Raw genomic sequence first — 16,661 nt, 5'->3', positions numbered from 1 at the left:
AATATGCATATACCTTGTTCAAATGGTTTCGAACAAAGTGTTTGCTTTCGCAAGAGATGCGTAAGTGACTGTTATGCATGTTGTGCATGATTTGCGTGTAGAGAAATGAGCCATAGCTTCAAACACTGTACGCAATTAAAAAAATTAAGCTGGGAGATAGTATTATAATGCTGAAAGCAAAAACACTAGTTTAAGTGTTCGTAACAGCACTTTATTCCACAGTGGTAATGACGATAATGAAGGAAAAGTGTAAATGCGTGCATGTGCATGATCTTCTGTTGTGCATAGCGCCCCCGTGTGGCAGTTTGACGTGACTTGACATGCTGTTCGTGCAGGTGGATCCGTGCTACTTCAGTCAGCAGAGTTGCCAAGTCCGCGTATTTTACGCGAAGTTTTTTTTTTTTATTATTATTTATTAATTATTATTATTTGTAATTTTTTTTGTAAAGTTGCGAGAAAAAATGCCTGGTTGTGGTTTTTTGGGATCATATAAAAAAAGGTTGCTTGTCAGGGAAATCTGATAAGCAACTTCGTTTCTTTATGTATGTCCAATTCTCCAGTCCAATGCACTGATTGACACTGTCTGCTCACAGTTAATATTTGCTGCTCAATCTCTTTAGAGAAAAATCACGTTCAAAAATACGTGACGCTGTAATCCAAGCGATGATAGAGTGGGATGACTTTTTTTAACAACGTTTTTTGTAATTTATTAATTACCACGGGCTGCAATAAAATAATAATAGTAAAAAAACGAACATGTAGTCCTATCCTAATAATGTATACATTTGGTTCGAATAGACTATATTTTAGTGGTTTAAATATGTGACTATGTTACAGCTCCCCTTTGAAGTCCTTGTGTGTTTCTCCTTTTCAATCTCTCCAATCCACAGTTTTGTTCTCACTTTGTTACAATTTTTTTTCCCGATTTTTGTAAAATAACATCTGCTTTTGCTTTTCAGATAAAAGAGTGGTCTCGGTTTAATATGTTGCAGGCTAATTTGTTTGCAATAAATAATTGATAATTAATAATATTGATTATAATAAATCATAAATAAAACATTGGGCTTGTTTTTGAAGCAGTGGTTGCTTATTTATCTTGCGGGAGTTGGGAACAGTGCCAGTCAGGACCCACATGACAACACTACAGCTGAAATGGGTGCTGAGAGCATGTTATGTAATGGGTAATTTACAATGAGCTGGAGGCTCGGGGATACATCTATCTTTTCTTTTTTGTACGCACAAAATAGGATTTTAAAGTAGTTATTTGCTTTTTAAAACAGTAGGCTAATTGTATTTTTCACTCACTGGGCACAACAAAGGAGACGGGTCACATTTGAGCAGTGTTTATGTTAGATTAGTGCTCTGCTGTTGGACCCTCTCCCCGCTTTCTCTCCGCGGTCATGTGACCCGACAGCATCGCTCCTCTCCGCCTGCAAACAGCTGTGAGCGAGACAGTGTGCAGCAGGGCTCTTCACAAACATACAGCACACGAGCGGGACAACATGGGAGTGGAGATCGAGCCCATAACCCCCGGAGATGGTAAAATCACACTAACAATTCAGCTTCTATCACGTAAAGTAGCGTATTTTTTGTTATAAGTTGCGTGCGTTTAACAGCATTATATTATTGCTCTGTCTCCTGCTCCCTGTTTGTCCTCGCGCTGTTTTTACAGGGAGGACTTTCCCCAAAAAAGGACAGACGTGTGTGGTGCATTATGTTGGTGAGTTGAATTTCAGATGTTCTTTTGGTGGGTGTACTGATGTTTTGTGAACGAATATGGATTTTTGTGTATGGAAATGTATGGACTTAATTTAGAGAAAAAAGATAAATGCATATTTCCAAACAATCCGTGTTAAAATGACATATATATGAAGAGTGACTGTAAAGGTACAGTACAGTACAATATACAGAGGGAAACAAAGTCGTTATGCATTATTGTGTGTTGTTTGCACACACTGGCATTTGTCCGCAGACATGATCCTCATCTGACAGCTGAGTCTGAACAGATTTTACAGACACTCGTGGGATTCAGTCTTTGCTGGATAGCGAGGCTGGTGGCGTCGAATAGATGGATTATCACTGTCTGGACTGAGTCGACTCCTGGGATGTTGTGATTAGCTTTTAATCGTTCAAATGAACCAATAAATCATATTCTGCCAAGTATGTTATTTGATGATTAAATGGGTAACTAAATGGAAAGTTTTCATACTCAGTTGAATCCTTATTATGGTTGACAAACTGCCTGCCATGTTGCATACACTGCTTGTACTTTATGCAGCATTGATATTCAACACTGTGCCAAAAAGCCCACAGTTTTGTCATTATGAACTTTGCATTACATGCTCATTGTTCTTACTTGATTTTCTTTTTTGATTTGTTGCATTTTTTCTGCATCTTTCTTGTTTCTGACTCTCTCCTTCTCTCTCTCTCCTAAAATTATTTACTGAGATTTTTTACAAAGCCTTTTTTTCCCCCTATGATTTTTTAATTTATTGAAGCCAATAAATGTAAAATAAAAAGAGAGAGAGAGAAAAAAAAACGCCACAAATGTATGAAAAGGAAAAAGTAAATACTGAAGGAATCGGACTCATGAAGGCAAAGAACTTGGTTTATACTCCTATTGAGTCATAGCAACTGGTCAGAAAGAACTATTCTTGTTAAAGAGAATTATAGACATACTGAATGTAAAAGTGATTCCTTCTTTGTGTTGATGATTGGATCAGTGACTCTTTTCTGCCTGTGTTCATGTTCATATGTTACTGTATTTTTGCCATGTTCTTGAAAGAGGTACATGTCTCATACCCTGATAATTTACTGACAGAAAATCTCCCTGATAGAGGAGAACAATAATAAAGTAGCCCACTATCTGATGCTCTAACCCCATTTCCTGTTATTCTGGCCTTCTTTCCTTTTCCTCTTAAATCTTCAGGCTCTCTGACAGATGGACGGAAGTTCGACTCTTCCCGTGACCGTGACAAGCCATTTAAGTTCAAGATTGGTAAACAGGAAGTGATTCGTGGCTGGGAGGAGGGGATTGCGCAGGTATGTGATGGTTGTCCAATCAGAAAATCATATGTAACACTTTTTGAGTTAAAATAAGAATTAAGCACTACCAAATCCAGTCCACATAGGATTGATATTTCAATGAAAATAAATAAATCACATAATTCATCTTGATATTTGTGTGACTTCTAGATGAGTGTGGGCCAACGTGCAAAGCTGACCTGTTCACCTGATTTTGCCTACGGTAATAAAGGCCATCCTGGGATTATTCCCCCAAATGCGACCCTCATCTTCGATGTGGAGCTTCTCAGTTTGGAGTGATTTAATGCATCAACAATGCCTTTTGTTAATTTTTGACTATATTATAAATGTTTCAAGTGTCAAAAGGTTTAGTCTTAACATTAGAAACTTGGTTAAATCAATTTACTCTTTATGTCAGGCCATATTTTAGTCATTCTTCTCAGAACCAGCTTTATTCAGCATCCCATCCCACAGTTTTGGGCACATTATGTAAAGATCTGTGCTTTATTTGATCAGAGTTCTCCAACATTTGATCTTTTGCTTTAGTCACATTACATCAGAAATAATTCTTTAGCTCCTTTAATTTATATCCAACATTCTTCCTGTCTAACTGATACAATATCACCAAAATCCTTGCAATGTCCTTAATCCTTAACTTGAACCCTTAAAGGAACCCTTTAGACTTCTTTTCTCTTCTCTTTTTCTTACACTGTGATTGTTGTTGGCTTGAGACCAAGTACAAACTTGTTAAAGAATCAGCGACTTTATCCCTGAATAGTAATCCAAAAAAATAAAAAAATAATATATCTTTAATATCTTATGTTTGGAATATAAACATTTGCATATTTATTGCATTGCCATGCTTTAGATTTAATAACTGCATAAATTACATTGAATGCTTTAAGTATGTTATTATCATTCAGTATTGAATTGTAAGGTTCGAACAGGTTCGCTGGTTATAAGTAGTACAAAAAAGCAAAATCTTGAACAATCCTTGTGCCTCCTAGTGTGTTTGACACCTGCCAGAATACCGCTGGTTTTGTATATTTACAAAGTGACCATATCAACTGAAAAAGTGCCATCATGTTACCTGAAATCAAACTTTATGTTAGACCAGGCTGATTAATACAAATAATGAAGTATGGAGTGATAACAGTTATTTCTGTCAGTTTGGTGAGCAAAATTTGTTTTGGCTGTATTTTCTTACCATGCAGCTATTTTGAAATGTGTTTACTCTGTTCTGTGTTTGCCTAGGTTGTGTAGTTGAGTATGTGGCGCATTAGGCACCGCAATGGATGCATGCAATTCTTAGTGCTTAGAGATTTTATGTTCATCTTTCACTGTTCATTGTCTCATAAAATCTCAAAATCAACCATTTACTTGCTAATTATAATTCTATATCTATATCTATAATTGATGGGCACTTTCTGTTATTGAGAATTTGTTTCAGTGATGGACAGAGATGTCTGAAACACATCGTGACCTACACTAGTGTGACATACACTACTTGCCATTCATGTATACATTTTGATGCGAAATTATTTGCAGCTATTCATGGATGTTAATGTAGATTGTGATGTGAACTGGATGCAGATACAGTGACAGTGCTCTTTTGTATTGACATGGAAATCATTTTAATTTAATAGAAATCTGTAGATGCTTAAATACTTGAGTGGATGCTGCCAATTTCTGTGATTACATAAGTCAAGCATCAAATATATGGCTTTAATATTACTGTAATGCACTGCATATTTATGTAATGTCTTAAAGGCATTAAAACAATTCAAATGTGCCATGAAGTGCTTTTACATGTTTTGGAAAATGTTGCTTGTTTGTGACATTTCAGATTAGTACCTTCATTGTTTTATGTCCACTAGTACTCTATATATGTTATATTGTTGGTACTTCTAATATAATTAACGAAAGCTGAATAGCAGGATACATTTACCTTCAAATTTCATGGGAGCAGATTTAGAGTGAGATCCGACTGTAGGGCTGCAATTCATTCACACTGTATGGTTCAGCAATTCACTCATTACAGAAACTCTGGTAGCTATAACACATAAATCAGAATAAAACCAAAACAAATAAATGACTGTAGTAGTTTAATGTAGTTACTGAAGTAAATTGATATTTTGGTAGAACTGATAACTTGGTGTTCCAGCACTGCCATCAAGAAAAAACAACTGATCCTAGATCAGTCCAGTGATTTTACAGTATTGACAATAACAGGACTCTGGAGTCCTATTGTTACCATCATGGTTTTTGACAGTCAGAGTTACTGTGCTTAAGTTAATGAGTAATAAAAGTATAAATAGAAGTTTCAGCCCAGCCTACTAAATGAATGATGTAGCAGGAAGTGAACTGAGCTACTAACCAAAGAAATATGCACGTACTCTCTCTCGATCACCTCCCCTTCTGTTCACTTCACTGCGCAACCTAAAGCACGAGAAGAGTCCCGTTTACTGTGCTCGGCTTGTTTACATTGCTTCCATCACATTTACCCCATTTCTTGAGAAGTCAGTCGTGAACGCAGAAAGGTAAGTTAAGACACGACACTGTTTAATGTTAATGTTGTTATTTTAATTATAGTCAAAGTGATTTTAATCCGTCAGGTATGTGAGACTCGCTGGCTAACCGAAGCTAAACTTAAAACAGGCTGCTGCTGCTAAAACACACGAAGAACAAAGACGTGCTCGTGTTTAACGTTACTTCGCTCTTCATTCAGTTACTTTTATTGTATTTTTGTTTTTAAGGATATTTTATATCGTATCACCTGGTCATTATTTTTAGGAGAAAGAAATATAACTTCATTCGTGTAATTAGCATGATCGTGCGGTTGCTAACGGAGTTGCCGTGACTAGCTTCAGAGCTAAACACAACAAAAACAGTGTATTAGTCAGAGTACTTTTATATCTTAATTATGCTTAGTTTAAGGTGACCGTGGATAAAACCTCAGTTTAGTTTTTAAAACCGATGACAGGTGCGTGCTTTTATCGAATTTTAAGAAAATGAAGTGTTCATATAGACATACATTGTTCGGCAGTGAATCACATGACGACGCCGATTTAGATATTGGACACGTAACATTTAACAGCTTTATGCGTGTCGTATTTGACGTATTAAACGGCCTTAATCCCAAAATTTGTCACTGATTTAAAACCTGGTCCTGTTTTGTTTCTTGAGAAGCAGGTTTTTACTTTCGATTATTCCTGTATGTTCAGTCAATACATGATGGAAGGAACTGAATTATTGATGAATGGATAGCGAAAAATAAACGAAGAAACAAAGGCGTAGATGAGTGATGCTGAATAAAGGCTATAACCTTTTTTTGTTTTGGTTGAAGGTACTTTCCCATATGATGACATCAGTCAGCTGCCTAGAAAAAAATCTACATAATTTCATAGTTGACGTTTTGTGTCACGAGGAGATTGAGAAAGGGCTTGTAATCACAATAACATGTTTATTTAATGACAGTGGCGTTATATTTGACCAAAAGCTATGGATAGGATATTTCCACATGGGTCCTTTGCTGGACTCAGTCAATAGAGTTACAGACTGTTGCCATGGGAGAGTCGTTTATAATGCTCAGCACTCATTCAGTCTGCCTGAACATTACCAAAGGCCCCTCACCCACTCAACCGGACAGGGTTTATCTGATGGCTTTGTCCCTAACTTGAGTTTTTGCTTTTCTGCATTTGCACTGAAAGTAGACCATATTTAGTCAAATATGACATGTGAACCAGATTTAGGCAGTGTGAAATCCTTCTGCTGCCTCGTCTGCTTTTTCCTGCATTAGTTTTGTGTAATTTATTATGATTACACTAAGTTTCAGATAAAGATAGGGTTGTTATAGTTTACAGTATATTTATAATTCCTTCATTTGTTTTCAGTTTAGTTTATGTATCTAAAACTCAAAAGATTTGTGTTCACTTTATGTAGAAATTAATTTTAGAGTCATGAAAATGTAGGATAGTTTCTTAATTATTTTATATTTGTTTAAATTATAAAAATTGTAAAATCATGTTTCAGTTTTTGTTCAAGTTGGCATTAAATTATAACTTAGCCTATATAATTTCTAAGTGTTTGTTATTGGTCTTATTGTAAATCATCAATGCATATTTCATAACTTATTCCAGACTCCTCCAATTATTTCGTCCACATAAACTTCGACCGCCAGCAGATCTGTCCAATCAAAAACCAAGCCCTTCATTCTGTTCTATTTTGATCATTTGTTTCTCTGGGATGTACGTACGTCATAATATGGAAGATAAAAAATCTGTAACTACTTTACTGCGCCTTTGATGAAAATGTCACTGATAACAGGTGTTGACATCAGATGACTTAGAGCTTCAGCGATGAGATTCCCAGTCATTCTGCTTTATTTATGACGCACTTTGTGCCCAGTCAATTCACTTAATTTCATGCGAATAGCTGTACTAGATACAATAGAGGCACACATGTCTGCGAGAAGATTACTCACTGTCTCCATTAGTCCACTATTTGGAGACATCTCTACTTTATTGGAGTGCTCTTGACAGGAAATAATGGCCCTTTAGTGTCACAGAGACATTTGTATGCAATGAGAAACAGTGTTTGTGTGGAAAGAGCCTGTCAGATATATTTAGTGTTTGTTTTTGACATTGCGGTTGAAACGTCATCTGTGTCTGTGTGTGTGTGTTGTCAAAAGGCAGTATGCATGTCCTGTTCTGTGTGCACCGGTGTGGGAGTATATTCATGAGGATGTGGGCGAGAGTTTTCTTTCTTTTCCTCTGCTATGGTTCATGTCTGTCTGTGAGCGTTTCACAGATTTGTGTGGTATGTGAACGTGTAGGTACATGTAGTGCTTTAGTTTTAAAATCAGATGTTATACAATAAGCAGCTCCAGAGCTCCTCTTTTATCTGGTTGTAAACATGTATGTTCTTACATGCATTAAAGACTTGAATAAGTCTCCAGGCTGTTTGCTCAGTTTCAGTCGCTGGCTGTGTTCCAATCAGGCCCATTCTCACCACATAGTTCCCGTTTCTCATTAGAGTGTAGTTCCTATCCAGTGATTTACTAACTATCTCTATTAGTATGTGGGATGTCTCTTCAGGGAAGTGAGGCGATGTGCCGTTTCTCTTATTTGCCATCATTCAGCCATGTCTCCTTGATGTTTCTTGCTACAAATGAGTATTTTGAAGACTTACGCCTGTCTGTGTCTCCTGCAGGGCAGTGTATTTGTTTACAGGCTTGTCTTTTGTATATGTGATGCCGTCATGTTTAAGGTTTCATGATGCATTTCTTGTTGAGCAGGGTTTCTGTAATTTCCTGAATCTGGTGTTAGTTTCTGTTTGTCGTGAGGTTTACAGTGATCTACAGGCAGTGGCTTATTGGCTAAAATGCACAATGCGTCATGTGATCACAGTCATATGATTGTGACTAATGCCAGCATCAATCAGTCACATGCTTGTGTTATAGCTCTTGTTGGTCTTTCCTCTAGTAACCTATACTTCTCTCATATTTTCCATTGCTTGTCTTCCTTTCTGTCTTTAAGTCCTTTAATTTCTTTGTACTTCTTTGGCTTACTCTGTCCGCCTCTCCCTTTCCCTTCCCCTTTCCAGTAATGGATGTGTTCCCAGGAAAGCACTTAACTTCTCATTGCTCTTCCACTGTAAGATGAAGAGCACAGTCAGGCAGTGTTTAATGTTTTATTTTGTTTGGATTTGAAATCGCTAGAGCTTTGGCTCTGTAGAAATGATTTCTGGTGGGATGTTATTAGTTAAATGTGGAGCTGATGCTCATGTCCTGCCCTGAGCACTTTGTTAATGATGAACTTTAGTCTCTATTATCTGCTTTTCATTGTAAAATATCAATTGGGGTTTGTTGACATTACACGTAAGGTAATGTTGTAAATGTCCTGAGTGTTCAGCATCTCTGAAGCATGTCCTTTGTATCTATGATGTATCGATGCATGTATGTTGTTGTAATTATAATGCATATTCAGTTGCTACTGTCCTCCGCTCTAAATCGCACGGATTGAAGAATGTCTACGGTTATTGTAGGAGTTATTATAATTTCTGGTGTTTTATAGATGTATTTTAGTTACATCAGTGAGGATGACTGTGCAGAAGACACAGATGGCCCGCCACCACAGAGCTAATGCCTGGAGAACTGTGACGCATCCTAAGTGTGTGTGTGTGTGTATGTGTGTGTGATGGGGGTGTTTGAGAAAGAATCAAATTCATGAAAGTGTCAGTCATGATGGAGCAGCCTGATAAATACACCATGTTTTTGTTCCTGAGTTGTCTTCTGTGTTCTCCTAATACACTCCCTCATCTGTCCCGTCTAATTAGTGTAGGTTTCAATTCCCATGTGAGTCATGTGGTTGCCAGTCAGCTGAAAATCAAACTAAGTCAATATGGCTCTATATGATCTTGCTCAAAGTATTATTTCCTGTATTTCAACACGTTTAGCTGCACACTGCTTTGTTTTCTCTATTTTCATACTGCGACTGTTGTGTTTTTTTCCAGGATGTCATTGTATCCCTCCCTAGAGGACCTTAAAGTGGACAAGGTCATTAGGGTAAGCAGTGTTTTACTTATATACTGTTATAGTAACTTAGGGCTGCAAGATAATATTTAAACAAATTGCTATTATTTTGTTAAAAAAAAATTAATCATGATTATTAATCCCGCATTTGGGAAATTTCTTTTTACAGTTATTGTGCTTTTACATAATCACAAATTAGGAAAATTTCAACTTGTATGCATGGTTTATTGTATGTTATCTAGTTTCAAGTTTAATTACATTTATTATATACGTTTTCTCTACAGCACATGTGTTGTAGCACAGAGTTTGCTTAAGTGCATTTATTCAGCAGCCACAATCGCAAAAAAATATAGTCAAGAAGATTCATGTTTGGATAGATCACAAATATCACAGATTATGCTTAAATATTTAAGAGAAGCAGAAATCATGGTCCTGATTAAAATATTAATATTTGTGCAGCCATAGCATTTATCAATAGTTTGCTTCCCCTTTATATTTTCTTTTTTAGTTAATTTCTTTTGATATTATATATTTTTGCAATTTTTTATTAGTTTTTGTTTGTTTAAAAAAATATGTAAATGGTATTGAATTATATTTCCATTTTAAATGCTTAAGTTGGTTAAGCTTTCTTGCTTGCAATATTTCTAGTTTGTTTCTCATCCAATATTATTTAATTTCTCATGTGTTTTATTTTAGGATAACACTGAAGATAAGTTGGTGTTTTAAAAGAACTGTTATTGAAGTTCATTGGATGTTCACATGTGGTTTGCTCCTCTAGGCACAATCCCAGTTTGCCAGTTCCACCTCCAGCACCCCAGCCATCACTCAGGGGCTTTACCAGCCACAGCCTGCCACACAGGGGATGCCAAGCTCAAGTGAGTCCCAGCCTCTGCCTGTCTGTCTTGCTTCTGTCTACCTTATCATGCCATTCTCTCTTTCATTTCTGAAGTGCCGAGTGAGAGTTGTTTTTATAGAGATGAAAGGCTTGCCAATGTTTTGTGCCATTGTCAAATAGGAAATGAAGACATGCCTTAGGGAATCTGGGTGCAATTCAACAACCTTCTATTATTTCTTTTTTTTAATCTCAGTGTAAAACAAGCACACAAGTTGAGGCCCTCTTATCCAGGCAGTACTGCCTTCCACCGTTGTGCTCTTACTGTGTCCCTGTGTGCTGCTTCTCAATACACTTTTATTTTTTAACTAGATTGTTTAAAAAAAAAATTTTTAGGTGGTGGTTCATGCAGTACTGTAACTTGTGCTGAAACAATGTTTATTAAACTCACTTTATTATAGCCTTGGTCAATAGAATTAAAACTCAATTTTGACAAAAATGTCAGATCATTCCAAGGGGAAGATATGTAATTTTTTTTTATTTATAGAAGATAAGTCTATGATTACCAAAGTGCTGTTTATTGCAATCAAAACTACAGTAATATAATGGAATATTATTACAATTTAAAGTAGGAAAATGTGGATTTGGCAAACCTTTCACAGCGCATCGTTATATGGAAGTAAACAAGGAGGATATAAAGTAAGCGATTATGTGTTTATTTATGGTGTGATCTGCTGCAGAAGCCAGCTAAATTATGCACAGGTAGTATGAAAAAATAAAGACAAGGATATGACAAAAGAAAGCAGAGTTTTGAAACGTATGAGTTCTGATACATCACACTTCCACTTAGGGCTGCACGATATTGGGAAAAAATGACATTGCGATATTTTATTTTGTAAGCCTTTTTTTGGAGTCCACACCACAACTATAACGATAAAGGCACAGAGAAACAATATTGTTGGAATCACTTTCAGAATTATTATTATTATTTTAAGCAATGATAAAAACATTGCCAGCCAATCATAATCAATCCTGCTGTGATGAGCTCGAGAATTTAAAGCAGCAGATGCGCATCTGCTTAGCATACCCAGACAATATCGTTCGCTGGTGTAGACGCTAATATCGTTGTCTTTATAGTTATCTTTATAGTTATCTTTATAGTTATCGTTCTTGGTGTGAATGGGCCTTTAGCCTACTTTTACACATAGTTATTCATTGGCATCCTTACAAACTATACTATTTAAAATAGTTTAAAATAGCTTTGCATGGAGGTTCGCTATTACGTTGTGTACAGAATGATGTTAACATTTAAGCTAGCTGGTGAGAGGAAATGGCACTAACAAAGAGTCTAAAGAGGAAAGTTGGCCATGAAAATAGGGCATACGAAGAAGAATGGAAAGACTACTGTACGTTCATCCTACCTAGTTTTGTGAATGCAATGCCAGTGTGTTTTATCTGCAACAAAGTTGTCGTCGTCTTTTAATTTAAATTTTACAATGAAGTTGTAGCTGTAACTATTTTAAACTTTTCAGATTAAAAGCTCTCAGATCATCTCAAAATTAAACATTACTGCAAAAACTCTGTCGGCAAAATCACTAAAGACAAATTGAATGTAACTGTCGCTGTCATAACAGATCTATTACAGAACAAGCAGCTATCAAAATATGCTGCGTTCACGCCATATCGTAACTACCATAATTTCGAGATGAGAGCATGTGACGTTCTACTATGCTTTTCTATGACAACACTATCAATGCCTAAACAGAGCCTGCAGTGGTCACACGGTACAAGTCTTAGCTCTCAGGAAACTCCCAGTTCACAAGTTGTAATTACGAGTTCGGCATGGACATTAATGCTTTTTAAAAGTAGAAATCTCGTAATTACAGAAATTCTGATATGGCGTGAACACGCCTACAATCTGACTCCGGCTCCGGACAGATATTATTGCTGGCGGGCCAGTTCTGCTGAACACTGGAGTACAACATTCCACAAGCTGTGGTTTTGCGAGACTGCCTTCAGTATAAGCTGTTTTTAGACTAAGTTTTGAGTTCTGAAACTTACAGGATGTTTTTATAGTACAGTGACCTCTTATGTCACAAGATCAAGGGAATTTTGGTTTCTCAGTTCATGACCCCTTTAAAAAATAAGTTCAAAAGAACAGCATTTATTTTAAATAGAAATTATAAAAAATATATAATTTAGCACATATATGTGCAATATTTCTGTATATGTATATGTGTAGCTGTATAAATGCATATCTGGGTTTTTCCCACCATCATCGGGTCCAGTTTAGAAATTTCGAGACGGACTGGTGTGCTAGTTTGTTTGTGTAGGAACATGTTTCATAGGCAGACATTTTCCTATCTGAGTGCTGGATAAAGCAGGAGGAAAAGAAGGGAGGACCGTAGTCATGAGTCAACTCAGGAAATGATTACTGGATGGAAACATTCATTGCCGGAATCTGAAACCAGCGACTGGCTGAGTGTCAACACTTGAACTCTCTGTTCTTCCCAGTTCTCTGTTCTTCTCTGTTCTTCTTTTTTCACTTGATGCTGTCATAAATCACACTTTAACAAACTACATCATTATGCTACTGTGTTAACTATTAGCTTTGTGTCATATGGATAATCTTTCTCTCCCTCCAGCTCTGTATCCCAATCTGGAGGAGCTGGGTGACTATATGGGCCTCAGTCTGAACAGCGATGAGGTGCAGAGAAACCTTGCGCTGGTCCCGGTGGCTAACAATGTGAGTGATTGTCACTGAACACACGAGTTCAGTTCCCTCTATGTATAGGCACTCATAAAGAAATATTTAATATATGCAAATTTCAGAGTCTCAAATGTTTCTCTAGCAGTGCTGTTACTTTTTTCTGGTTTAGTTTGCTCTCAGCCTGTTTTTCCATCTCTGTCACCGTTGCCTTGTACAATATATTTTTTTCTGTTAAAGCAGCCAAGAGTAATTGTGTAAGATTTGAAAAAGAGGAGGCGGCGGTGGCTGTGTGTGTGCATTAGCATCTGTGCTTTTGGTTTTTTTTGTTGTTGTTGTTATTTTTCTTTGAAAAGTTCAAAGAGGGCACAGGGTGTCTTATTCCTTTCAGCATCATTTGTGGAAGCAGAGCTCAGAATGACTCATGCACCATAAGGCCTGTGTTGGAGTAATGCTAATGTAGGCTGCTTTCAGAGAGCATCTTAAAAAGATACTCTGTGTTCATAGTACTGTACATTAGACCAGCATCTCCCTTTTTGCATCTTTTTGTGTCAAGGATTAATAAGGCCCAAATACCTCTTAATCAACAAAAACCACAGATGTATTAACTTTTCACTAAAACTGGATATCTTTCAGCATTAACATTAATATTATTAAAGTCACTTTATCTGTACTGTGGGTAAAAAACCTTTATAGCTTTCATATATATAAAATTAATAACAGGGTGCTGCGATTAATCTATTTAATCGCAAACTAAATTTGCTGTGAAAATACTCCCAAAAGGTAACATTGTCTTTACTGTCACTTTTGATCAATTTAATGTGTCCTTGCTGAATAAAAGTATTAATAAAAATAAACCTTTTTTACCCCAAACTTCTGAACTGTTGTGTAAATATTTTTGTTAATGTTCAACTTATTTGAATTTTACACCCCTCTTATCACTTCCTGTCACGGCTTCTACTGTCCTAACATAATAAAGACATAAATGCAAATAAATTACAATAAATAGATTTATTAAAATATTTAGAAATTACCATGAACCTATTTTAACATATCTAGTTAATACATTAAGTAACATTAAAATTTAACTTTTTATTGTACTATTTAGGCATTTCTTAGTTATCTTCAACTGCTTTACAGCCTTGACAAGGTTAAATCTAAATCTTTTAGAGTACCCACTGGTGGGAAAGTAGTGCATTAGACCATTTGCATGGGCCACAGTTAACTTTTCATGTTGTATAATATGTGAACAATGCACTTGCACGTTTGAGAATAAATAAATCCATCTCTTGCTTGGCAGCAAGTGGCAGTGCCAAGTTCTGTGGGTGGCATGGTGCGGCCCGTGACTGGTGCAGACGTGGGTATCCGAAGGGCAGAGATTCGCCCAGGTCTTCGGGAGGTCATCATCTGCAAAGACCAGGAAGGAAAGGTCGGACTCCGACTCAGAGATATCGATAATGTGAGTAAAGCTCTTTGCATTAAACACTTCCTCAGTGTCATGATTAGTGTCATGTTTCACAGTTTTGAGTGTGTAATTGGTATGTAGGTTAATTGGTCATTTGTTTTAGGGCAGCACACCCTCATTCTGAGCAGATGTGCTGTTCTTATCATCAGCAGCAGGTGATGTTTGGTTGAGGTGTTATTATCTTTCATGTGTGTCATTTCCTCTTTCTGTAGGGAGTGTTTGTCCAGCTGGTGCAGGCGAACTCTCCAGCGGCGTTGGGTGGCCTGCGTTTTGGAGATCAGGTTCTGCAGATCAATGGGCAGAACGTTGCTGGCTGGAACTCAGACAAGGCCCACAAAGCTCTGAAGGCAGCTGCTGAACAGCGCATCGAGCTCATTGTCCGTGACAGGTCAGTCACTTCTGTCTATACAGTATTAACATTCACTACTGTTCAAAGATTTTGGGGTTGGTAAGATTTTTTTGTCTCATACTTGACAAGTCTGATAGAATATAGTAATATTGTGAAATATAGATACAATTTAAATGAACTATTTTATATTTGGAAATATTTTCAAATATAATTTATTCCCGTAATGCAAAGCTGAATTTTCAGCGTCAAGATTCGAGTGTTCAGTGTCACATGATCCTTCAGAAATCATTGTAATGTGCTGATTTTTCTGTTCAAAAACAATTCTTTTTATTATCAATGTTGAAAACAGTTGTGCTGACTTTTCAGGATATTGAATGGGAAGTTGAGAAAAAATTGAAATTAAAATCTTTTGTAACAATGAAAGTGAAAAAAAGTGAAAGTGAAGTGACATTCAGCCAAGTATGGTGACCCATACTCAGAATTTGTGCTCTGCATTTAACCCATCCGAAATGCACACACACAGAGCAGTGAACACACACACACACACACACTGTGAGCACACACCCGGAGCAGTGGGCAGCCATTTATGCTGCGGCGCCCGGGGAGCAGTTGGGGGTCCGATGCCTTGCTCAAGGGCACCTAAGTCGTGGTATTGAAGGTGGAGAGAGAGCTGTTCATGCACTACCCCCACCCACAATTCCGTCCGGCCCGAGACTCGAACTTACAACCCTTCGATTGGGAGTCCAACCCTCTAACCATTAGGCCACGACTCCTCACTCAATGTCACTTTTACTGCCTCTTCTGATTAATTGATACATCATGTATACATAAATACTACTAATAAAACTAAGTAATTATAATATAATCATAATAATAATAAAACTCACATGAACAAAATATTCTAAATATTGTCATGACAAGTTGGGTCAAAATCGTGACCTGTATAACAATATTTGTGTAGATCTTTGCTGCCTCCTGGTGGTTATTTATTATAGTTGTAGTATTTGTTGAGTTCAGTTACTGTAAGGCACTTGCAAGCAGTAGGTTAAGCATTTTAAATGCCGTTTTAATAATATATCCACAGAACATTATATTTTGGCATAAGACATGATACTGTCATTTAATGTTAGATCCGGGTATGTTAGATAGAATGGGGCTCACAAAAAGGCTCATTTTATATTTATATATTTTATGTTCCAGACCATTCCAGCGCACAATCACAATGCATAAGGACAGCTCTGGCCACGTGGGCTTCATCTTTAAATCCGGACGCATCACCTCTCTAGTGAAAGATGGTTCTGCTGCCCGCAACGGTCTGCTCACGGATCACTACATCTGTGAGATCAACGGTCAGAACGTCATTGGACTCAAGGTGAGAGGGGTCACGCTAGTGTTTTCAGGATATGCCTTTAAATCTGCTGTCAAAGCCACAAGCCAGTTAATACAATTCTGAGATTTGTGGAGTAAATAGTTTGGTTTTCTGTCTGCAGGACACTCAGATTAAGGACATCCTGACTACATCTCCCACTGCCATGACCATCACCATCATGCCTAAGTTTATCTACGAACACATGGTTAAAAGGTGAGATCCAGCTTTCTTTTATACTCATAAGTGCCATTAATGCATTAACTCTGTATAGCCTAAAAGTAATAGTTAGAGAGTTTCTTTTTGAGTATCTTATTTGATACAGGCGTTTCATATAGTATAATGTAGGAGAATATGGAGCTCACATTTGAGTTGGAAACACCTTA

General features: G+C 37.0%; 2 protein-coding genes across 2 annotated transcripts in view; both read left to right on the top strand.

Annotated features, from left to right (window-relative positions):
* Nucleotides 1–1,391: 1,391 nt before the first annotated feature.
* LOC128011597 (peptidyl-prolyl cis-trans isomerase FKBP1A) lies at nucleotides 1,392–4,816 on the top strand. Its single transcript, XM_052594194.1, has 4 exons — nucleotides 1,392–1,539; nucleotides 1,673–1,720; nucleotides 2,930–3,042; nucleotides 3,196–4,816. Exons 1-4 carry the CDS (start codon nucleotides 1,503–1,505, stop codon nucleotides 3,322–3,324), a joined length of 327 nt encoding a protein of 108 aa, XP_052450154.1. The 5' UTR covers nucleotides 1,392–1,502; the 3' UTR covers nucleotides 3,325–4,816.
* Nucleotides 4,817–5,437: 621 nt separating this feature from the next.
* LOC128011783 (syntenin-1) overlaps nucleotides 5,438–16,661 on the top strand; it is a 12,735-nt gene continuing 1,511 nt past the window's right edge. Inside the window, exons 1-8 of the mRNA XM_052594503.1 lie at nucleotides 5,438–5,564; nucleotides 9,538–9,589; nucleotides 10,335–10,431; nucleotides 13,034–13,134; nucleotides 14,396–14,554; nucleotides 14,773–14,948; nucleotides 16,110–16,281; nucleotides 16,400–16,491. Coding sequence (XP_052450463.1) covers nucleotides 9,539–9,589; nucleotides 10,335–10,431; nucleotides 13,034–13,134; nucleotides 14,396–14,554; nucleotides 14,773–14,948; nucleotides 16,110–16,281; nucleotides 16,400–16,491 — 848 coding nt within the window. The 5' untranslated portion in view covers nucleotides 5,438–5,564; nucleotide 9,538. The remainder of the gene's footprint in view (nucleotides 5,565–9,537; nucleotides 9,590–10,334; nucleotides 10,432–13,033; nucleotides 13,135–14,395; nucleotides 14,555–14,772; nucleotides 14,949–16,109; nucleotides 16,282–16,399; nucleotides 16,492–16,661) is intronic.

Source organism: Carassius gibelio, chromosome B23 (assembly GCF_023724105.1).
Source record: "Carassius gibelio isolate Cgi1373 ecotype wild population from Czech Republic chromosome B23, carGib1.2-hapl.c, whole genome shotgun sequence".
Lineage (NCBI taxonomy): Eukaryota > Metazoa > Chordata > Actinopteri > Cypriniformes > Cyprinidae > Carassius > Carassius gibelio.
The sequence above is the reverse complement of the archived record's forward strand: the minus strand, read 5'-3'. Positions and strand labels throughout refer to the sequence as shown.